The sequence below is a fragment of the Bos javanicus genome, chromosome 13 (genome assembly GCF_032452875.1).
Source record: "Bos javanicus breed banteng chromosome 13, ARS-OSU_banteng_1.0, whole genome shotgun sequence".
Lineage (NCBI taxonomy): Eukaryota > Metazoa > Chordata > Mammalia > Artiodactyla > Bovidae > Bos > Bos javanicus.
The window spans coordinates 23,576,156-23,600,860 of NC_083880.1; the positions used below are offsets into that span (position 1 = coordinate 23,576,156).

General features: G+C 38.7%; 1 protein-coding gene and 1 long non-coding RNA gene across 2 annotated transcripts in view; one reads left to right on the top strand and one right to left on the bottom strand.

Moving 5' to 3' along the window:
• SPAG6 (sperm associated antigen 6) overlaps positions 1-12,012 on the top strand; it is a 63,244-nt gene extending 51,232 nt beyond the window's left edge. The window contains exons 9-11 of the mRNA XM_061435982.1: positions 813-929; positions 3,912-4,057; positions 11,084-12,012. Of these exons, the coding sequence (XP_061291966.1) occupies positions 813-929; positions 3,912-4,057; positions 11,084-11,153 (333 nt within the window). The 3' untranslated portion in view covers positions 11,154-12,012. The remainder of the gene's footprint in view (positions 1-812; positions 930-3,911; positions 4,058-11,083) is intronic.
• A 4,358-nt stretch (positions 12,013-16,370) lies between these two features.
• Positions 16,371-24,098, bottom strand: LOC133259047 (uncharacterized). Its single transcript, XR_009740246.1, has 2 exons — positions 24,011-24,098; positions 16,371-22,807 (listed from the first exon to the last, which is right to left on the bottom strand). It is a non-coding gene; the product is annotated as an uncharacterized LOC133259047 (long non-coding RNA).
• Between the last annotated feature and the right edge of the window lie 607 nt (positions 24,099-24,705).

Consider the following 24,705-nt stretch of genomic DNA (forward strand, 5'->3'; position numbering starts at 1 on the left):
GAATACTATTTGACAATGAAAGGAGTGAAGTACTAATATGTGCTATAACATGGATGAACCTCAGAAACATTATACTTAGCAAGGGAGGCCAGAACCAAAAGTTAACATATTATGATTTCATTTATATGGATGGTCCACAAAAGTAAAATTTATAGAGACAGGAAGTAGATTAGTAATTGTCTGGGATTGGTAGGATAAGTGGAGGAGGAAATATGGAATAACTATAAATGGGCGTGGGGTTTTTTGGGATGATGAAAATGTTCTAAAATTAGATTGTGGTGATGGTTGCCCAACTCTGTAAATTTACTAAAAATCCATTGAACCGTGCACTTAAAATGAGTGAATTTATGGTATGTAAATTATATCTCAATAGTGTTGTTAAATAATCTTAAGCCCAGATATTGACAAGTAAACAAAATCTTAACTAATAGACTAATATTTGTTTCATGCTGGATGATTCAACTGATTATTATTAATGATATACATCCTGATATAGAAGTTTATAGTCAAAAATCAAGTATATTTCTTGGTGAAGGATAGTAAAGCTCAGCGGATTCCTACTGTCATTAGATTCTTGATGAATAACTTGACAGTCTGTCACCAACTTGGAACTGTTAGGATTGGGGTAGGGCTGTCTGGTACAGTGAATGTGATCTCCACTAGCACATTAGTAGACTTTGTCACCAACAGCTGTTAAGTTCATCATAAAGCTCTTCATTTTGTTTTCAAACTCCAGATCACAAGACGTGACTTTTTGTCACGCTTTCATTAATTACTTACTTTGGTATGTATTTTGCTTTGTATTTCAATAGAGTAAAAAAGCCATAAAGAATATCTTACAAAAATGCACCTATTTACCAGCTCTTGAACCATTTCTGTATGATGCTCCTCCCAATATTCTGAAGCACGTGGTTGGACAATTCAGTAAGGTAAGACATGCTCTCTTAGCCTGGAAGTGGGGAAAGAGAATTAAAACGAGGTATTAACTTGCATTGTTTCGTTGGGTCAGTGTTTTCTTCTGTAAGATGGGGGCAGGGTTTTACTATTTGATTTTACTGATCATATCGACAGGGAGGGTAATATAGGTTAATAAAATTCACACATAACTAATTCACACTTTTTTCTTCATCATGCTTCCTCACAGCCTCTGTACTGCCTTTTTTATGTTCTTGGAGAATAGAAGAGTCAACATGTGAAAACCTCATAACCCTTTGGTAGTTTTCATGGTGACTCTTAGTCTCACTCAGCTGGAAACAACTGCAAAGATCCCCACAGTATTTTTTGTGAAATCCATGTATTTAACCAGAGATGCTTCCAGACAGTCATTTGGAATGTATTGGCTTATTTGGTAACCACTCTTTAACCAGCATGGCTGTCATGTTTCTTAGCTCACTGCAGACTCAAGATAGTAAGGTGGAAAGGTCAAGCTGCTGGATGGGGTTCAGCCAGAGGAACTGACTCCTGACAGCTGAGGCCAAGAGAGAGTGTGTGTGCTCCCACAGCCGTTGATGGCCAGGAGGGGGACCCTAAGTCATCAAGAAGTGGTCAGGTTGTGTTCAGGTTGGATTTAGGAAAATAGGGTCTTTGAAATTAGTATCTCAGTGTGGCTGTGAGCTCAGGCTCTGGAGCTGGGTTGCCTGGGTTTCTACTAGCAGCAATACCTTTAACGACATCTTGACCTCTCTGAATCTTAGTGTAATTATCCATAGACTGGGGCTAATAAGAGAACCTATTTTATAGGGTCATGTAAAGATTAATGAGTTGTTATATGTATAGAGTTTAGCCTAATCCCAGGCACTCAAAAAAAAAAAAAAAAACAAACACCCACAAAACCCCAAAAAGTTGTTTTTGAGAAATAAAACATAAAAGTGCTAAAGGCTGATTTTAAAAAATTAATAAAAATGAATGGGGGCCAAATTCACTTGAAGCATCAGTTATAAGGCTGTATAAAGGAGGTACTACTGTTGTGTACTATGTTTCTACAAATAATAAACAAAAACTGTATGTTGTTAAAATGTTTAAGCTAGGCCCTACAGCTGAATAGGTCTAGTTTTAGGTATTCCTCTGAAAAATCATACTGTCTTTGAGTCATTTCTGTGATCTCCAACCTCTTGCTGCCCCTTAAGCACCACAGTCACTGTATGGTAGAAGGTTTTACGTTGCTAAAGCCCCCTCAGGATATAGCTCTGTGTATCAAACACCTGTGCTCTGTCTTCTTCCTTCTAAGAAAATAATGAGACTTCCCTGTGGTCCAGTGGCTAAGACTCTGTGCTCCCAGTGCAGGGGGCCCAGGTTTAATACGTGGTTGGGGAATTAGATCCCGTATGATGCGTCGAAGATCCCACGTGTTGCAACTAAGACCTGGCGCAGTCAAATAAATACATTAAAAAAAAAAAAGAAAATAATCAACCTTTGTTTTCTGGATGCTAAGTAAGAAAGCAACCAGTTAATTTGATCAGCTAAGAGGGAGGAAGGTGTAAGGGGACGAGTGGATCATCTACAGACGGTCATCACCTCTTGTGAGTAGCTGACATTATTTCTGAAAGTTTCATTTCATACTCTAATCTTTTAGGCTACCAGGAGTGAGATATTCTAGTTTTATTGAACTTGCTGTGAAAACGAACACTAGCCTGAACTGAGTTCAAAATAAGTCACTTTTAAAGTAAGTCAGTGGGATTTGTGAAAGTTAGCTAAGATAAACACAATACCACATACCACATACTCTTATGAATGTGCCTTTAGGAATATTTGCTTCAGGTAGAATTTTACCTTTTCCTTAATCTAAGGATCCAGAGCACTAGAAAAGAGAGAGGAAAGCAAGGCAGAAGATAAAAAGATATTAATTTAAAAGATAGGAGGTAATAAAAACTCTCCAGGCCAAACAAAATATTTAAAGCCTATCGACATTTCTGTTTTTTAGAAACATGCACACTTAGTGTCATCTTTTATTGTCCAGTTGATGTGTATTATCATTCTAATAGCAAAATCCCTTTGTAGTTTTAGTTTTGTTAAATGCCTACATGTTAAGCATTAAGGGATAGACAAAAATAGTTAACACCAAGTTCTTTTTCAAGGAACTTTATAATTGAGCTGGGGGACTGGATGAAACAATCATAAAACACTTCAGTGTGCTAGACTTCATAATAAACTTTAAAAAATTTTATTTTTTTAGTAGCTTATGGGATCTTAGTTTCCTGATCAGGGATGGAACCTGTGCCTTCTGCAGTGGAAGTGTGAAGTCTTAGTAACCCCTGGACCACCAGGGAAGTCCCTGATAGTTAAACTATTATGTGGCAAGTGCACTGAATGGGGTCTAACAGAATGCTTTGAGAGAAGAAATGTACCCAGCTCAGCCTGGGAAAGAGAGTAGGGGTGTCCCAGAGGAAGTTGCTTAAAGGAAGTTACCCCCAAGTAATGGGAGAAGTGTGTGGAGGGCAGAAGGGATTTCGAAGAGGAGGAAGCAGCATAGGCAAAGCAAAAAATGCTTCAGATGCACCCTTTGAGGTCATTGAAACACGATTTAGTGTAGAGGTTGGTATGGAAGGACTTTGGAGAGGTATTTAGGACCTGAGTCACAGAAGAGCCCCTGAGCTTGCCTTTAACTTTGGAGAGACCTTGAATGGCTATAAGCGAAGGACGGCCCCTGTAGTATATCATACCTATATGGTTGGATCTCTATTACCTTTGCTTCTGTTCATTGGCTTTATTCCATCTCCACAGCATACCAAGTTGATACATTTCCAAAAAGGCTGCATTTTTCTTGCAATCATTTGCAGATTTAGGCTCATTATGTTCCAGGTATATTAGACATAAATTCTCTTTTTCATTTCCTCATATATTATTGCTTTTCAAGAGTAAAAATCCAGCTTGGGAAAGAAAAGCTGACACTTTTATGTGCTTCACTTTTCAAGGTGCTGCCACATGATAGCAAAGCTCGACGACTTTTTGTAACAAGTGGTGGACTTAAAAAGGTGCAAGAGATAAAAGCAGAACCTGGATCTCTCCTTCAGGAATATATCAACAGCATTAACAACTGTTACCCAGAAGAAATAGTAAGGTAGGAAAAATGGACTTTGGGAAGGTCAATGTTATTCTGTTTTTCTCTTCTCAAATTGAGATTTTTATATCCACTATGTGAAAATGTGGACTTTGAAATAGCACAGACGACCAAAATATACTTCTGCTTCTCCCTCAATCTTTTTTATCCTTCAAATTAAATGATGTTCTGATTGACACATACTTTTCCAAATGAAACTGAAATGTCATTTGAGACATTTCTGTACTAATTTAATATGTGCTTTACTAAAGAGTACCCCAAAACAGAGTTCAAAGTAAATTATCAACTGTTAATAGAAAGTGTTTGATTTTCATAGTTCCCTGCATATTGTTTCTCTGCCTTAAGCTCACATTCATATCAAAGAGACTATTATTACAAATTACAAATTACTGCTATTACAGATAGAAAGGAGATGTTGATGGAATACTCAGTTCAGTTCAGTCGCTCAGTCATGTCCTACTCTTTGCGACCCCATGGACTACAGGATGCCAGGCTTCTCTGTCCATCACCAATTTCCGGAGCTTGCTCAAACTCATGTCCATCGAGTTGGTGATGCCATCCAACCATCCTCTGTCGTCCCCTTCTCCTCCTTCCTTCAATCTTTCCCAGCATCAGGGTCTTTTCCAATGAGTCAGTTCTTTGCATCAGGTGGCCAAAGTATTGGAGTTTCAGCTTCAACATCAGTCCTTCCAATGAATATTCAGGATTGATTTCCTTAGGATTGACTGGTTTTATCTCCTTGCAGTCCAAGGGACTCTCAAGAGTCTTCTCCAACACCACAGTTCAAAAGCATCAATTCTTCAGCGTTCAGTTTTCTTTATGGTCCAACTCTCACATCCATACATGACTACTGGAAAAACCATAGCTTTGACTAGACGGACCTTGGTCAGCAAAGTGATGTCTCTGCTTTTTAATATGCTGTCTAGGTTGGTCATAGCTTTTCTTCCAAGGAGCAAGCACCTTTTTAATTTCATGGCTGCAGTCACCATCTGCAGTGATTTTGGAGCCCAAGAAAATAAAGTCTGTCACTGTTTCCATTGTCTCCCCATCTATTTCCCATGAAGTGATGGGACCGGATGCCATGATCTTCATTTTTTGAATGTTGAGTTTTAAGCCAGCTTTATCACTCTCCTCTTTCACTTTCATCAAGAGGCTCTTTAGTTCCTCTTTGCCTTCTGCTATAAGGGTGGTGTCATCTGCATGTCTGAGGTTATTGATATTTCTCTCAGCAGTCTTGATTCCAGCTTGTGCTTCATCCAACCTGGCATTTCACATGATGTACTCTGCATATAAGTTAAATAAGCAAGGTGACAGTATACAGCCTTGACATACTCCTTTCCCAATTTGGAACCAGTCCATTGTTCTATGTCTGGTTCTAACTGTTGCTTCTTGACCTGCATACAGATTTCTCAGGAGGCAAGTAAGGTGGTTTGGTATTCTCATCTGTTAATTTTCCACAGTTTGTTGTGATCCACACAGTCAAAGGCTTTGGTGTAGCCAATAAAGCAGAAGTAGATGTTTTTCTACTCAGCCATAAAAAAAGAATGCAGTATTGCTGTTTGCAGCAACATGGATGCAACTAGAGATTATCATAATAAGTGAAGTAAATCAGAAAGACAAATACTATATGATATCACTTATATGTGGAATCTAAAATATGTCACAAATGAACCTATCTATAAAACAGGAATAGACTCACATACATAGAGTACAGACTTGGGTTGCCAAGGGTGAGGAAAGACTGTAAGGTGGAATTAGCAGACATAAATTATTATATAGGATGTTTAAACAACAAGGTCCTACTGTATAGCACAGGGAAGTATATTCAATGTCCTTTGGCAAACCATAATGGAAAAGAATATAAGAAGAATGTCTATATGTGTATAACTGAGTCACTTTGCTGTATAGCAGAGATTTGCACAACACTGTAAATCAACTATATCAATAAAAGAATAGAAAGTGATATTGAATGGCAAAAAGAAAGTTAGTATCTGTATCTGAAAAAAATAATATTTATGAAATGCAGGTTCTTCATAGTAATGTAGCAGGAAGCTATTTTCAAGATTAATTTTTAATTTATTTTTAAAATTGGTGTATAGTTGCTTTACAATATTGTGTTAGTTTCTGCTATACAACAGAGTGAATCAGCTGTATGTATACACATAGCCCCTCCCTCTTGAGCCTCCCTCTCACCGCCCTAGGTCATAACAAAGCACCGAGTTGAGCTCCCTGTGCTGTACAGCAACTTCCAACTGGCTATGTCCTGTGCATACAGTAGTGTGTAGACAGTAGTCGGTGCTACTCTCAGCTCCTCCCACCCTTGTCTTCCCCCACCGTGTTTCTGTGTCTGCATCTCCATTCCCGTCCTGCAAATAGGTTCATCAGTGCCATTTTTCTAGATTCCATATATATGTGTTAATATTTGTTGTTCTCTCTCTGACTTAACTTCACTGCATGTGACAGACTCTAGGTTCATCCACATGATGACAGATGGCCCAATTTCATTCCTTTTTATGGCTGAGTAATATTCCATTACTTATGTATACCACATCGTCTTTATCCATTCATCTGTTGATGGACATCTAGGTTGCTTCCATGTCCTGGCTATTGTAAATAGTGCTGCAGTGAACCCTGGGATGTATGTGTCTTTTGAATTATGGTATTCTCAGGGTATGCTCAGGAGTGGGATTGCTAGGTCATAAGGTAGTTCTATTTTTAGTTTTTTAAGGAACCTCTATAGAGTTTTCCATAGTGACTGTACCAATTACATTCCCACCAACAGTGTAGGAGTATTCCATTTTCTCCACACAATCTCCAGCATTTAGTAATCAATATAAAAATTATTAACGAGCTATTTGACATTTTTTAAACTAAGTTCTGGAAATCTGGTGGGCATTTTGTCACTTCCAATACATCTCAATTTAGATATTAAATTTCATTGGAAATACATGATCTGTATTTAGATTACATAAAGTTTACAGTTGAAATGCAAGTTGTTCCAAACACACTTAAATTTTTTTCCAACAACTGAGTTGAATATCATTTATTAATATTTTTAATTAAAATTTAATATAAAAGTCAGTTCCTCAGTCATATTTCTAGGGCTCGAGAGCCACCCTAGCTAGTGGCTACCATGTGAAACAGCATGATTTTTAAAGTTTTGGTTTTTCTAAATCCACGCTTTACCATTTCTATAAAAAGTATTTACCTTGTATCTAATGCATTTATAAGACCTAGGAAGGTGAGGCCTGCTTTAAAATTTGTGACTAACTCATAGAGAAACAGCTGTAACTTCCTTGGTGTAGGAATACTTGGAAGAGACTCACTGTTTAGGGGCAGTTTTTCTCAAGGGTAGGAGGCCTTTTGGGACTTCCCAAGTGCTCAGTGGGAAAGAATCTGCCTGCCAATGCAGGAAACACAAGAGATGTAGATTCAATTCCTGGGTTGGGAAGATGCCATGGAGAAGGAAATGGCAACCCACTCCCATATTGCTGAGATAATCCCATGGACAGAGGTCCATGGTGTTGCAGAGTTGGACACAAGTGAGCAACTGAGCACTCACATAAGCCTTTGGTGGAGAAATATTCTTTAATGTAGCTCTTTATGTATGCATGTATGTACATGTTTATCCGTGACTGCTTGTAAGCACGCTGTTGAGAAAACACAGCTCTTCTATCCACAGTAACTTGACAAAATGTGGAAGAAATTAATGTAACATAAATTATGAGTTTTTAAGTCAAGCACGTGAGGAGAAATAAAGATAATTAACAAAGGATAAAGTAAGTCTTGAACATTAGGTTTTATCTGGAGAAAACACCTTAGGAGGTTTAATTATTCCAAGTGTTTTAGAAAATTTTAAATTACATTTGCTAGTTTTTTTAATCCATTTATTGTATGATATATTTATGTTGTGATCCACACAGTCAAAGACTTTGGTGTAGTCAATAAAGCAGAAGTAGATGCTTTTCTGGAATTCTCTTTTTCAATGATCCAACGGATGTTGATCTCTGGTCCCTCTGCCTTTTCTAAATCCAGCTTGAACATCTGGAAGTTCTTGGTTCATGTACCATTGAAGCCTGGCTTGGAGAATTTTGAGCATTACTTTGCTGGCATGTGAGATGAGTGCAATTGTGCGGTAGTTTGAACATTCTTTGGCATTTCCTTTCTTTGGGATTGGAATAAGAACTGACCTTTTCCAGTCCTGTGGCCACTGCTGAGTCTTCCAAATTTGCTGGCATATTGAGTGCAGCACTTTCACAGCAGCATCTTTCAGGATTTGAAATAGCTCAACTGGAATTCCATCACCCTCACTAGCTTTGTTCGTAGTGATGCTTCCTAAGGCCCTCACTTGACTTCACATTCCAGGATATCTGGCTCCAGGTGAGTGATCACACCATTGTGGTTATCTGGGTCATTAAGATCTTTTTTGTACGGTTCTTTTGTGTATTCTTGCCACCTCTTCTTAATTATCTTCTGGTTCTAATAGGTTCATATCATTTCTGTCCTTTATTAGGCCCATCTTTGCATGAAATGTTTGTTCCCTTGGTATCTCTAGTTTTTTTCAAGAGATCTCTAGTCTTTCCCATTCTGTTGTTTTCCTCTATTTCTTTGCATTGATCACTTACAAAGGCTTTCATGTCTTTCCTTGCTATTCTTTGGAACTCTGCATTCAGATGGGTATATCTTTCCTTTTCTCCTTTGCCTTTAGCTTGTCTTCTTTTCCCAGCTATTTGTAAGCCCTGCTCAGACAACCATTTTGCCTTTTTGCATTTCTTTTTCTTGGGGATGTTTTGATCACTGCCTCCTGTACAATGTCATGAACCTCTGTACATAGTTCTTCAGGCACTCTGTCTATCAGATCTAATCCCTTGAATCTATTTGTCACTTCCATTGTATAGTCATAAGGGATTTGATTTAGGTCATACCTGAATGGTCTAGTGGTTTTCCCTACTTTCTTCAATTTAAGTCTGAATTTGGCAATAAGGAGTTTATGATCTGAGCCACAGTCAGCTCCCAGTTTGTTTTTGCTGACTGTATAGAGCTTCTTCATCTTTGGCTGCAAAGAATATAATCAATCTGATTTCAGTGTTGACCATCTGGTGTTGTTCATGGGTAGAGTCATCTCTCATGTTGTTGGAAGAGGGTGTTTCATATGACCAGCATGTTCTCTTGGCAAAACTCCATTAGCCTTTGCCCTGCTTCATTTTGTACTCCAAGGACAAACTTGCCTGTTACTCAAAGTGTTTCTTGACCTACTACTTTTGTATTCCAGTTTCCTATGATGAAAAGGACATCTTTTTTGGTGTTAGTTCTAGAAGCTCTTGTAGGTCATCATAGAACTGTTCAACTTCAGCTTCTTGGCATTAGTGGTTGGAGCATAGACTTGAATTACTGTGATATTGAATGGTTTGCCTTGGAAAGGAACAGAGATCATTCTGTCATTTTGGAGATTGCTCTTAAGTACTGCATTTTGGACTCTTTTGTTGACTATGAGGGCTACTTCATTTCATCTAAGGATTTCTTGCCTGCGGTAGTAGACATAAGGGTCATCTGAATTAAATTCACCCATTCTGGTCCATTTTAGTTCACTGTTTCCTAAAACAGCCATCTCCTGTTTGACCACTTCCAATTTACCTTGATTTGTGGACCTAACTTTCCGGTTTCTATGCAGTATTGTTCCTTACGGCATCGAACTTTACTTCCACCACCAGTCACATCCACAACTGGATATTGTTTTCGCTTTGGCTCCATCTCTTCTTTCTGGAGTTATTTCACCACTCTTCTCCAGTAGCATATTGAGTACCTACGGACCTGGGGAGTTCATCTTTTTCAATGTCATATCTTTTTGCCTTTTCATACTGTTCATGGGGTTCTCAAGACAAGAATAGTGAAGTGCTTTGCCATTCCCTTCTCTAGTAGACTGTGTTTTGTCAGAACTCTGTCTATCTTGGGTGACCCTACATGGCATGGCTCATAGTTTCATTGAGTTAGACAAGGCTGTGATCCATGTGCCTCCTGAGAAATCTGTATGCAGGTCAAAGAGCAACAGTTAGAGCTGTACATAGAACAACCAACTGATTTCAAATTGGGAAAGGAGTACATCAAGGGTGTACATTGTCACCCTACTTATTTACTTTATAGAGTACATCATGTGAAATGCTGGGCTGTATGAAGCACAAGTTGGAATCAAGACTGCTGAGAGAAATATCAATAACCTCAGACATGCAGATGACACCACCCTTATAGCAGAAGGCAAAGAGGAACTAAAGAGCCTCTTGATAAAAGTGAAAGAGGAGAGTGATAAAGCTGGCTTAAAACTCAACATTCAAAAAATGAAGATCATGGCATCCAGTCCCATCACTTCATGGGAAATAGATGGGGAGACAATGGAAACAGTGACAGACTTTATTTTCTTGGGCTCCAAAATCACTGCAGATGGTGACTGCAGACATGAAATTAAAAGGGGTTTTCTCCTTGGAAGAAAAGCTATGACCAGCCTAGATAGTATATTAAAAAGCAGAGACATCACTTTGCTGACAAAGGTCCGTCTAGTCAAAGCTATGGTTTTTCCAGTAGTCATGTATGGATGTGAGAGTTGGACCATAAAGAAAACTGAACGCTGAAGAATTGATGCTTTTGAACTGTGGTGTTGGAGAAGACTCTTGAGAGTCCCTTGGACTGCAAGAAGGTGAAACCAGTCATCCATAAGGAAATCAATCTGAATATTCTTTGGAAGGACTGATGCTGAAGCTCCAATACTTTGGCTACTTTGAAAGTACCCTTTCTTTGCCATTGCACTGATACTCCTTAAATGTTTTGCTGTGTTTCTGGTACAGTCTTGTGAGCTGGTGTTCTCTTCCTTGATTGTTTCTAACCTCATACACAAAGCATTTCTGTAATATAATTGGTTGGTGTAGTAGAGATTTCATTCAGAGAATTATTTCGGATAAATATCTTCATTGAATCTTTTGTGCCTACTGTGCTAAATCTTTTCACAAAGATCTAATAGAAAATTTTCTTTTTCAGGTATTATTCCCCTGGATATTCAGAAACACTTCTGCAGAGAGTGGACAGCTATCAACCACTTACTAACTGAGCAAAGTTACATTTTTATGCTCGAATTGATAGCAAAGTATTTGTGAATGATATTTGTTAAAGCTCTTTCTAAGTATTTGAGCTAAATACATACTAATTTAGTCAATGTGAAATACTTTTGGATAATATTTTCTAAATTTATGTAACACTCTAAAAAACTAGTGGTTTGAATGTATGAGGAACTAGTCACTATCCTTTGCATAGGATCTGATGGAAAGGCAAATTTAAAAAACACAATAAAGGGTCTTCACAAATTTGTTATTGTTCCATTAAAGACCACACATGCACACACTTCTAACTAGATATAGACCAAAGATAGTGTTCAGAAACTCTTCATTAATTCGCCAGTTCCTCGTGGGCACAGGCAAGGAAGACTGGCCTTGGAAAGTCTAGGGATATCCAAAGGAAGTAGTTGCAAGAGGACACAGATGACAAAGTGCAAGGCATTTGAAAGATGCTGATGCTGGTTACACAAATGCATTATCTGAACACATGAACTCTATGGGTAACCTGGCAGGTTTTCCTAAGAATTTAGGAAGTTTCCTCTTCCTCCTAAGTTTTCTACCTCTTATCTTACTCTTCCCTAAACTGTTCCTTACCTTTCCTGGGGCTTGACAGGGTAGAAGTCAACATTAAGCATTATACTATTGCAGACATCCCTCTCCTGTACATTGAAAGGTTTCTTCTTAGTCTAGGCCTCCTATTGAAGCAAGCAAGTCAAGGGGGTCCTCAGTGTTCCCTTGGCCTAGTTTCACAGTCCCAAGTTTCAAAAGTCAGATTTTCAGGGATTTAAGGAAAAACTTGAAAAGGATACCATTCGACTCAGACTTTACATGCATTTTTACAAATGGAGCTGAAAGGAAGATAAGAGGGAGTTGTGATAAAATTTCAATTAAAAAAAGCATTAGTATTAAATGCTGGGCTGGAAGAAACACAAGCTGGAATCAAGATTGCTGGGAGAAATATAATAACCTCAGATATGCAGATGACACCACCCTTATGGCTGAAAGTGAAGAAGACTTAATGGCCTCTTGATGAAAGTGAAAGAGGAGAGTGAAAAAGTTGGCTTAAAGCTCAACATTCAGAAAACTAAGATCATGGCATCTGGTCCCATCACTTCATGGGAAATAGATGGGGAAACAGTGGAAACAGTGTCAGACTTTATTTTTGTGGGCTCCAAAATCACTGCAGATGGTAACTGCAGCCATAAAATTAAAAGATGCTTACTCCTTAGAAGGGAAGTTATGACCAACCTAGATAGCATATTCAAAAGCAGAGACATTACTTTGCCAACAAAGGTCCGTCTAGTCAAGGCTATGGTTTTTCCAGTGGTCGTATATGGATGTGAGAGTTGGACTGTGAAGAAAGCTGAGCACCGAAGAATTGATGCTTTTGAACTATGGTGTTGGAGAAGACTCTTGAGAGTCCCTTGGACTGCAAGGAGATCCAACCAGTCCATTCTAAAGGAGACCAGTCCTGGGTGTTCATTGGAAGGACTGATGCTGAGGCTGAAACCCTAATACTTTGGCCACCTCATGCGAAGAGTTGACTCATTAGAAAAGACCCTGATGCTGGAAGGGATTGGGGGCAGGAGGAGAAGGGGACAACAGAGGATGAGATGGCTGGATGGCATCACTGACTCGATGGACATGAGTTTGAGTGAACTCCGGGAGTTGGTGATGGACAGGGAGGCCTGGCGTGCAGCAGTCCATGGGGATGCAAAGAGTTGGACACAACTGAGCAACTGAACTGAACTGATTGTGCTTTTTATTTTTCCTGTGTGATGTTTCTAACCTTGGGGAATATATGATTGGATTCAGGAGTCTTGGTTAGTTGGCATGTGTGTGTCTTTTTCTTTTTTTAATGGGACATTCCTGATAGTGATCTACCCTGGAGGCCTGAAGAGGAAGTAAGTGATAACCAGAGAGCCCCTTGGACATAGTTTCCAATCAGGTTAGCCTTCAGGTTTCCTAACTGGACTCTTTTTTTTTTCCCCTCTCAAACCTATCCATTTATTTTTGATATTTTCTAGATTAATCTTTGTCATCATTTTCTAATAATATGTAGCTTTGTTGTATCTTTTAAAATTTCATCAAACCCAAGATAATCCCATTTCTTTTTGCCTTGTATCAGTCTAGCAAATGTTATGGGAATGGTGAATTTCTCATTATGTATTTCTTGCTATTATAGTTTATGTTTGAAAAATTTCACTTCTTACATCATTTCATACTTACCAAATAGTTTTAAACTAAGGAAAATAAAACATTTAATGGAGTTTGAATGGGTGCTTCAAGGTAATCATATGCAATTTGGAAAACATATGCTATGAAATGTTTCTTGGCTTAAAGCAAAATGAAGCTTTCTATATTCTTTGAAAAGTCTATTAAGAGATTAAAAAATTTTTTTTTCTATTTATACTAGAGGGGAAATAGCATTTGTCCTCTATTCTTTGTTATTTTCACCCCTGGTTTGAATTTTGTCAATTCCAATCCTCTGGCTTTAGCAAACCCTGTCTTACTATTTCCCCTCCCTGGCCCTTGAAGTTTATTTGAAATTCAACTGTCCTTAGGATATCTCATTTAACTTAGATGAACAGCAATTTATTTTTAGGACTTTGGGAACAGAGTGGTTGAATCTTACTATTGTTTGAACTTTATTCATTCAGTCACCTGTTGCAGAAATAGGTGCATACGTATCAGTGATGCCTGGAAGGAGATTAACGTTTGGGTTCTAGTCAGGTCTGTCAATTAGTAAGACTGATAATACTTGTTCAGCTGACTCATAAGATGCTTATGAAGATAGCTTGCATTGATGCATAAAACAATTTTGTCAACTATTTCATTCTGTACAAACCAATATGTGATTTATGGACAATCTGACAGTCAATGAGTATACTTTTTGGCCAGCAATTGGGCACACCAGGCCCCACACTCTTAGATAAGTGGAGTTTATACCAGATGATTTATGATAAAGAAAAACTAAATTTCCTGCCCTCATGGAGTTTTCTAATATAAACACATTTGCCCAGACACAGGGAGTAAAATAGATAGAAGACACTGAACACCAAACAGGCATATTTCATGCAGCATGTAAAAACAAATGACAACCTCATATTTACAACAGGAGGCTGATCTGTTTTTCTAACCTTTCCTCTCAAACTATCCCCTTAAATACAGGATTAAAGATTTGCTTGTTTCTAAACTTGATTTGAGGTCCTGCTTCACATAAACTCTGATCTTAAATTCCTGGGTAAGGCCATCTCCAATTCAAGATGTCAAGTTTAGAAACTAACCTTGAAAGAATGAAGGATTTTTCTGTTGTGTTTTCAGATCTCCAACCCTTTCCTTAAATTCATAAACCCTGACCTTAAATTCCTGGGTAAGGCCAACTCCAGTCTAAGATGTCAAATTTAGAAACTGACCTTGAAAGCATGAAAGATTTGTTGTGTTTTTCAGTCATCTAACTTTGATTAAGTTAGGTGCTAGCAAATGGTGAGGTTTGCGTATACTGTGTTTTATTTTGCTACAAAATTCACTGTGTAGAAAAAGCAGATTTGTAGCTCTTCTGTTTCAGAGATTAAAAGGATTAAATGACCGTCTTAATTATAACTATTGCATTTACCCATTGGTTAAGGCACTTTGTATTTTTTTTAGAATCAAACTGGCTTTTAGTTTATTATTTTTTTAATTGTATAGTTGATTTGTGATGTTATAATAGCTTCAGGTGTACAACACAGTGATTCAATAATTCTATAGTTTATACTGCATTTAAAGTTATTATAAAATACTAGCTGTATTCCCTGTGCTGTTTAATGTATCCTTTTATACATAGTAATTTGTGCCTCTTAATTCCCTATCCCTAACTTGCCCTTCCCCCTTTCCCTCTTCCCACTGGTAACCACTGTATCTGTGTCTGTTTTATTTTATTCATTTCTGTATTTTTTTATATTCCACATACAAGTGAGATCATGCAGTATTTGTCTTTGTCTGACTTAGTTCATGTAGCATAATTCCCTCCCAAATCCATCCATGTTGTTAGGTCAACTATTAGTTTCTTTTACCTTGTTTTGTCACTGACAACTGTAAGGAGAGAAGAGGAGGAATTTGGACCATTAATTTGCAGCATGTCTTACTGACAGTTAAATACAGTGGTTTGTTCTGTTTTCTGAAGGTTATTTAATTAAATTCATGACCTAGGAAGCTAACTAGCCCCACATCTAAAATAATTGCTTCTCTGTTGGTGAGATGTAAAGCCAGGATTGATTTTCTCCTGGCTGATAGCTCTCCTTTCTGAGTCATGAATGTCATCTCCACTCTCCTCCCCACATAATTTGATCTCTGTATTTGATCACTATTTAGTATACACTTCACTAAACAGATGTCTGAGTAATTAAAATCCCACATGGGCGCACTCATCAGTGAGCTACATCTATTTAACAGTCAGCATAGAAACTTCTCACCCTCGGCTCTTCTCTCACCCTGGTGTCATCTGTCACTGGCCTTTAGCAGGCTTTAAATATTAGAGTTCAAACCTGGCTATGTTTGTTTTCCTGTATTCATAGAATCTCTCCTTTCATTCTCAGCTTGCATTTTCCCCACAAGTCCCTGATCTCTTTCTCCTTCAACTCACCTGGAATTTATGTCCAGTTTTCTACCAGCATTCAAATTCTCATTGGATGAATCATCCTATATCTTGTTCATGCCAGCACCAGGAAAAAAAAAAATCAGAACCATGGATTAAGAGTGCTTTTTTTCCCCTGTGGCATAGCCAAATATTTCAGTCTGAACAATCCCATTTTTTTTTTTTTTTACACTATTTGAGATCAAATCCTGGAAACCTGTTTGGTGGCTACAGGTCACTGAAGGACTTTGATGGCCAAGAATTATAGAAGGAAAGAATGTGGGTTTGGAGCAGAAAAGGGAAGCTAGGAAGGACTTACTACATGAAATTTACTCACTTTTGAGGATTTAGATAGAACTTTATTGATGAAAATGTTTATACTTAGGCTGTATTCTTATGATAAAGCTTACAATACTGATATAACACTACATACAACTTGAGGTCAATGCTGTAATTTACAGAGGTAAAGGAATTCTCTTTGCAGTTGATGATGCACATTGATTTTAGGAAAATTTTGAAATGAGTATAGAATATATATTTTCTGATACCTATCATTTGAGGCTTGAACAAAATCAGATAAATGAGTGGGCAACAGTCATATGGCAAAATAATTCTTTATTTTCCTACTTTAAAATAGAATTCCAGTGCATTTAACATGGATCATTTTTATAGACATAAGTTTATCAGAACATGGGTGACTTGTGAGGTTCCCTTGTATTCACGACACTGGGGAATTTTTAAGGTGATCAAAAAACAAGCAACAGGTTCAGAGGTTAATTAATACAATTTTAGTTCTATGAGAGCAAATTCTGAAAGTACTTGTATAAACCTTATTACCATGATTGTATTTTAAAACTACGTGAAAATCCTATTTTGCTTGGAGCTTCTTGTTGGTTGTTTGGACGTAACTCCTAGCCTTGCTGTCTAAACTGACAAAGGCCAGGTAAATAAACAGAGACATAAATTAATAACAGGATTCTTGGACGAATAGTGACATGGACCAGGAGCTAGTATTTCAGGAAGGTAAACGAGTTCAACATGATGAGAATGCTTGTGGGCATGATTTCTTTCACCATTTATCATCCAGCATCACTGTAGGCCTGATGGCTCCTGAACGAGAACAATTTTCATTCTTCCAGTGCTCAGGGTAATCTCCCCTTGCCTGTTCCCCAGCTCCCTTCCCCTCCATGCAGCGTGTGTTTCATCTATTTAAAGTTCAGGGCACTTTTTTCTCTTATCCAAGCTTTGTAAGTCTTGTTTCCTCTCCAGTCATTCCTTACCACATGTCCATCCATGTTCTGCTGTCAGCTTTTTTCAGATCATTTAAAAAAAAAAAAGGAAAAGATGACTGAACTCCAGTAACCAATTTCTGGCTTTCCACTGCCTTAGTGTAAATCAGGGAGAATCTTTCCTGACCTTCTTACCATGTTGTGAGGGTCAGATGTGCTCTGTGGATACAAGAGCTTTATACATGGTTACTTGTGGCCAAGGGGCTTGGGCTCCAGCCCCACCTGCCTGACTGATCCAGTTTCAACCACTCCCTTGTGTGTGAGCTTTAACAAGCTGCTTACCTTTTCTGTGCCTCAGTTTCCTAAGTGGAAAATGGAAATCATAAAAGTACTTAAGTCCTGGGGTTGTTTGCTGATGGTTACATGAAACAATTCATGCGTATTATGAAGTCAGTACACGCTCAAAACAGTCCCTGTTTTTTGAGCCCCCACCAGGTGTTAGCACAAGTGCAGACATCTGTGAACTTCCTCCCAGCCTCCCCTCTTCATTGGGGCCTCTGGGACCTGTCCTCGTTCAGGCACTGCCGAAAGCTGGGCTGTATCCCTTGGGTGTGGTCTGTGAGCTAAAGATGGGGCAGAATGTAAGAATCCTGGCTAAGCACACACCTTTGTGGATTGACAGGCCTCTGTTTCTCTAAATTGTGTTCACTGGGCAGAGCTTCTCCTCTAATGACATGTTTATGTTGATACTTTAGTTTGCTGCCTTTATGTACTTAAAGCCACGGAGATACATCTTTCCTAACCTGGCAAATGGGGATAGTAAGAATATCTACCCCTGGGTTTGCAATGAGAGATGTCAAGTGAACCCCTTAGGAGGAGACAGGGAAGCACAGTATTCTAGGGTTTGCTTTTGAAAAAGAACTGGAAAAAAAAATCATCATGTAATCCAAATATCATCACTTTGTACACATGAAGTAAGGTGGAAACAGAACATATCAAAAGTAAAATCTTGCATTCTAAAAATGGGACAAATGATTCTTCCAAATGAACTCTCTTCTTCAAAGTGGTTTCCTCTGAATTCATAAGACATAACCCATAATACAAGGACACTGTTTTTGCCCCAAATGTGTTGGGATTTCTTCTTTGAAAAGGCTTTTAAGAACCCTGGTGCAAATACTAACTCTACATTTTATGACAAATATCTTTCTACTTCTCAACTTTTTATTTATTATTTTTGACATGTTGTTGTTCAGTCACTAAGTCATGCCTGACTCTTTGTGACCCCATGGACCCCATGGGCTGCAGCACACCAGGCTCCTCTGTCCTCCATTGTCTCTCAGTTTGCTCAAATTCATGTTCATTTAGTGATACTATCTAACCATCTCATCCAAAAATGTCCCTCTCATTTTTGACATACAGATGTTCTAAATGTTTATGCAGATACATCTATGTATCTTCCATTATTTTGCATTTTTTCCCACTCAAAATTTCTTATTTAAGGGACTTATTTATATTTTCTTTTAATATCTCATGTTTGCCTCTTTAATCCACTTGGGATGTATTTCAGTAAATTGTATGAAGTGAGCATCCAATGGACTAAACTATTGGCCAGTTTTGAATAATCTGTGTCCTCCTCATTGGTGATGCTTCATTTATGGACATATTAAATTTTCTTTCAGGATTTTTTCTGAAACATTCATCTATTTGTCAAGCTTTTCTCAGTCGTTCAAAATCACTGTAATTACTTTGGCTTTATAATTTGCATTAACATCTGGTACAGTGAATCTCCTATTATTATTCTGTCTTTTCAAAAGTATTCTGGCTATGATTCTGTTTTTTCTTCCAAACAGCAATTTTTTTTTTCATTAAAAAATAATCTTACTGGAATTTGGTTAAAGTCACAAATAAAGGAATAGATATATTTACCTAGAAGCATATCAGATTTCTCAATCTATTTACATCTTTTGCTTTCATGCTTGTTTCTTTCTTTCTTTGCATCAATCCCTTCCAGGTGTTGCCAACATACTTAAATGTTAATAGAATCTTTTAAAAATATATATTTCCCAACAGGTTATTACTGGATCTGGAAAGGTTACTGGTCTTTAATAGTCATTTAAAATAGCTTTTTAATCATGTCTCTTGAGTTTTCTAGGCAAAACATCTGCAAATAAAGGTAAATTTTCTTCTGCCTTCAATATTTTACCTGTTATTTGTTTCTTGTCAGTATTATTTCAGCATAATTTTAAAGGATAGAGTTGATAGTGAGCATCTTTATACCTGATTTTAAGGAGAATGCCTCTCCTGTCATATCACTGGATATGGAAATTTAAAAAAACACCCCAAAGAAGATTGAATTGTAAAAAGAACTCTCATTGCCTATTACCTAGCTTCAACAATTATCAGTATTTTGGCAAACATTTAAGATTATAAATTAATCCAGACTTTTTAGATGCTAATTTGGAAATATCTATTCAGAAATGGATCCAGCAATTACATTGCTAGGCATAAATCCTAGTACACCAGTAGCAATAGGCAAAGATACACAAGGATGCTAATGTAACTGTATAGAATTGCAGAAAACTAGAAAATATTTCCCAATAGGTGAATAAAAAATAATGGCACATTCATATATTTAAACTGTTCTATTATTCATGTATATTCAAATAATAAACTATGAAAAATTTTGCACACCTATGTGCTGATATGGGAGGATGTCCAAGATACCGTATACAATGAAAAAATCAAGTGCTGAATAATCTGCATAGTATTCTATTAATATTTTTTTTGAAAAAGCAGTAGTCACATACTTAAAAAACTTTTTTTTTTTTTTGGCTATCTTGTGCAGCATGTGGGATCTTAGTTCCCTAACCAGGGATCAAACTCGCTTCCCCTGTATTGAAAGCTCGGAGGCTTAACCACTGGACCAGCAGGGAAGTCTTAGTCATATTCTTTTATGTGCATGGGAAATTTCTGCAAAGATATGTAAGAAACAGTTAGTGGAGGTTATGTCTGAGAAGAACAAGGAGTGATGATGGGAGGCTGAGGAATTACTATACAGTTTCTCCTCTTCCTTACAGTTTGACTGTGACTGTCCTACCATTAGCATTATTATTTTTATGTTTAGTCCCTAAGTTGCGGCTGACTTTTTTGCTACCCCATGGACTAGCCTGCCAGGTTCCTCTGTCCATGAAATATTCCAGGCAAGAATACTGGAGTTGGTTGCCATTTCCTTCTCCAGGGGATCTTCCAAACCCAGGGATTGAACCTGCATCTCCTGCATTGGCAGGCGGGTTCTTTACCACTGAGCCACCTGAGAAGCCCCATTATTTTTATAAAACCTTATTAAAGATACGATGTTGGCTTTTGGTTTAATATTTACTGAGATTTTTAAAAATTTAGTTGTTTTAATGAGGTGTAGGTGTTAGATTTTTATCATCTATTGAGATAAGGTTTTGTCTTGTATGGCCTAAATGTATGATTTGTTATTTCAAATATTTTCCTATTATTAAAATATTCTGGCATTTCTAGGATAAAATCTTCCTGATCTTATTAAAAATTACTTGTTTCATTGAAAATAACTTGCTGATATTTCTGGGGGGAATTCTGGCATTTGATTTCTTATGTGAGTTTATATTTTTGACTATTCTTTTTGTACTCTTGATAGGTTTTATAGTTATATTTGCTTCATAAAATGAATTACATTTTTATATATTTATATATTCAGAAAGGGAATTATATCTTTCAAAATTTGCAAGAATTTGCTTATAAAATCTCTAAGATGAGCCTTTTTTGACTTCTCTGGTTTTGATCTACTTAGTTTTTCTAACTTATTGATAAAATTTGGGTGACATATATTTTTTCTGAAAAAAAAAAAGTATTGGAATATAGCTAACTATATACATAGCATTCTCAGATAATTAAAAAAAAACCCTCAAACTTCTCTGTATCTATTGTCTCCTTTCCCCTTTATAATTTTATTTATATTTTCTTTCTTTATTTAGAGTTGCCAGATATTTCTCTACTTTCTTCCTATTTTTTCCAAATATTTACTTTTGGAATTGATCAATAATTGTGGCTTGTTTTCTCATTCATTAATTTCTGCTTCAATCTTTCCTTAATTCTTTTCTCAGAGTTTAATTTTTAAAAAAGTATTACTTCATTTATTTTTATTATTTCACATTCATTGTTCTCCTGCTAATCAATGTTCCTAAACTTGGTCTGGTTTCAAATGACTGTGGGGTATTTCTAAAAATTAAATACACTCTCAAAAGAGAAAGATTTGCTATTCCTGATGATGTCGTTTAAAAGAATGTGATTCAGTGTCTTATAGAACTCTAAAGAATTCTAAAAATGTTTAGTGACAAGTGCAGCAAGCTTATGACCTATTCTGAGAGGGCCAAGATCTATAAAACCTATACATTTGCTAGAATGTCTGCCTTCATGTACTTGAAAAGAATCAAGGGCTAGGAGTTAAAGGAAAGTCTCACATTTGCCTAATGGGATGCCCTCTAATAATATCATGTCTATAAGTCAAGATATTTCAAAATGCTTTTTCTTTATGTGAAAATGCATTTAAATACATTTTGAACACAGCCTGGCTTCATGATTGCTTGTGATTGAAATTAACCCTAGATAAAACATTGTTCAAAGGCAAAGATGAAAAATTGTTCATTTGATAGGATGACAAAGTTTTCCCTGCAAAAATCAATGATAAGAGAGAACATGTTTTTAAAAATAATTTTTACATGCTATGAAACACTGGATTATACACAATAAAAATGTCTTTAGTAAAAAAAAAAAAAAATTGCTGATAGTAAGGTAGATTTGCAGGTGTGACCTTTGCCAACATATGTAGATTATCATCAGATCCACATGTTTGTAGAATTATGTAACAGTGTTTAAGTGGCCAGGAAAGGGAGGATTTTGTGGTCAAGAAAGTGGAAATGTCCTATTTAACATATGACCCTGGCCAGTCTCATCTCAAATTACTGTTGCTCAAGTTACAGATGGTTAGCAAGCCAAGTGGGAGGGAAGAGAAAGGGCTGACAAACCTACAGTTAACAGGAGGCCACAAAGCCAGTGGCTGTTATCATTAAAAATACTTACTCAAGTCTTCCATATTTAAAGTAGCAAAGAAAAAAACTGTCTTGCACTGCATTCTGGACCAGAAGAGGTTGCTATAAATGGGTTTAACATATCCTTCCCTAATAATTAGGTTTTAGGAAAGATAGAACATAGTTTTATGAATGAACTGAAAAAACATATAATTAGACCACCCTTCCCAGCTGACAGCTTTATGATCATGATTGAAAAGCAGTTTTTTCCTTTTGCACTTATTTGCATCTCAGGTTTTTTAAGCTTCCAAATATTTAAAACATACAAGTGCCTGTGCTCTAGGAATTTACTCTTGAGAGAAAACACCATTAAGTGGAAAAAAAATTTTATCTCTATTAACACAAAAGCAAGTATACATAAATTTATGTATTTAGTATTGGTTTCAACCGATTACCTTGTAAAGCAGTTCAGGGCTAACAGAGTACGTCAGAGTCAAAAATAATCCTAATGTTGTTTGCTATTATGGCTGTGAAAATTTTAGTCAAGTACAGACTGAAAGCCCAAAGGATGCTAAAGGATTATCTAGAAAGCAGAGCCTCAAGCCAAGTTTAAGTGCTAAGATTTTATTAGGAGGTACGACCCCTGGGCTGCAAGGGTGAGGGGAAAGGCAATGAAAAGCAATGCTTCGCTAAGCTGAAAACAACTTGAGGAGAAAGTACAGCTTCCAGACAGCCACACTGGGACCTGCTGCCTATGGAGAAAACAGGAGAGGTACTTATTTCTTGCTCTCTGCCCTCTGTTGTAAGTTTGTCTCACAGGGCTCCAACGCCGCACTTTTCTGGGTATGTCCCTGACCCTCCAGGCTATTGGCAGAGACAAGAATAGGCTGAACCTCTGTTTTTCACCCGAGTCTGGGACTGGTGGGAGGAGCCAGGGCCCCTCTGCACTAAGCTAGAGGCTAAGATGAGAGACGGGGTGCAACTGAGCAGACCGGGGAGGTGCACAAGCTGGGTCTGGCACAGCGCATCCTTCTAGGACCTGAGCTATTTATTCCTAGTGCTGGTGTTCACTGATTCTTAGGGGAGGAGGAGCCACTCAATTCAGAGATCGCACAGATAGCGCCTCGATTGTGTAAATGTAATTATCTTCCATCAAACTGTCTCAAGTTCCTCACTACGCTTACCCATTGCTTTAACTCTTCCCCTCCCAAGAGTTTTTGAGGTGTAATTTGAATCGGATTCTTTACCGTCTGAGCTACTAGGGAAGCCCAAGAATACTGGAGTGGGTAGCCTATCCCTCCTCCAGGACATCTTCCCGACCCCAAAATCGAACGGGGGTCTCCTGAATCGCAGGCGGATTCTTTACCAGCTGAGCTACCAGGGAAGCCCAACATGAATATTTAAAAATCCACCCATTTGAAGACTACAAAGCCTTAGATTTTGGCAACTGCACACATCCTGTAACATCCAGTCTATCAAGGCGTGGAATCGTGCCATCGCCCCCAAAGTTCCCTCCTGCTCCCCTGCCTCCCATCCTCTCGCCTCTTTCATCCCTCCCCAGGCAACGGCTTTCCCCACCAGTTTTGCTTCTTCTAGAATTTCAGATAAACGCAATCGGACAGACTAAGTAAGGTCTTTCGGGTTTACCCACCTACCCCCACCTGTACCAAGCAATTATTATTATTATTTTTTTTTAGATCCATCCTTGTTGCTGCCCGTATTGATAACTGGGTGCATTTTTACGCTTCGCTGTTTTGGAGAACTTCCTCTCTGTGCTAAACGTCCGGCACTTTACCTGCATTCGCCGTTTGGAACCCTCACAACTACCCTGCTTTACAGCAGAGTAACCCGAGGCTAGGGGCGCCCGGCTGGGGAGCCCGAGGAGGAGGCGCGGGGTAGACACCGGCTAGTCAGATTATTACGCTTGCCCCGGTCGGGAGCCCGATCTGCGGCACCTGCGGCTGGAGAGGGGAACGGTGGGTCTGGCCGTATACAGCCGCGGACCAGACAAACTCCCCGGGACGGAGGCCTTGCCGGGCCGCCCGCGAGGCCGGAGCCATGGAGGGTACTCCATCCTACCGTACCCGGGCCGCCGGCCTCCAGAGCTGCCTGCTCTGGCTACGAGTAGGGGCGGGGCCGCGGTCTGGGGGCGCGCAAGGGCGCGGAGGAGCCGCATTTCCGCGGACGCGTCACGTTGCTGGGCGCTTCACCACGCGCCGTTTCCCTCCGCGCGGACGGCGCTACTTCCCGAGGGGCCCGAGGACCCCAGTCGTCGGTGAGGGGAGCGTGCAATTGGCTGCGGCGGCGTTGTCGCTGCAGAGGAACTAGCGAGAAGAGTGGTGCCAAGTCGCTTTCACCTCCTCCGCGGCCGCCTCTTTACGGTAGTCCGCGGAGGCCTGATTTGACGGACCCGGTGGAAACAAAGATGCCGGTGCTGTGCCCTCCGGCTAGGCGCGGCCTGGTCGCAGTTATTGTCTGGCTGCCTGACGGGAAGCAGCGGCTCTATTTTTCTTCTGCCGAACTTGGTGCTTCGTGGCTGCGGAGGGACTGACGGGGAGCCTTTGTCTGCGGGAGAATAGCTGTGGCGAAGTGGCTCTTCCTGAATGGCCACCGGTCCGCTCTCCGCGGGCTTCGCTGGCGATTTTTTCCG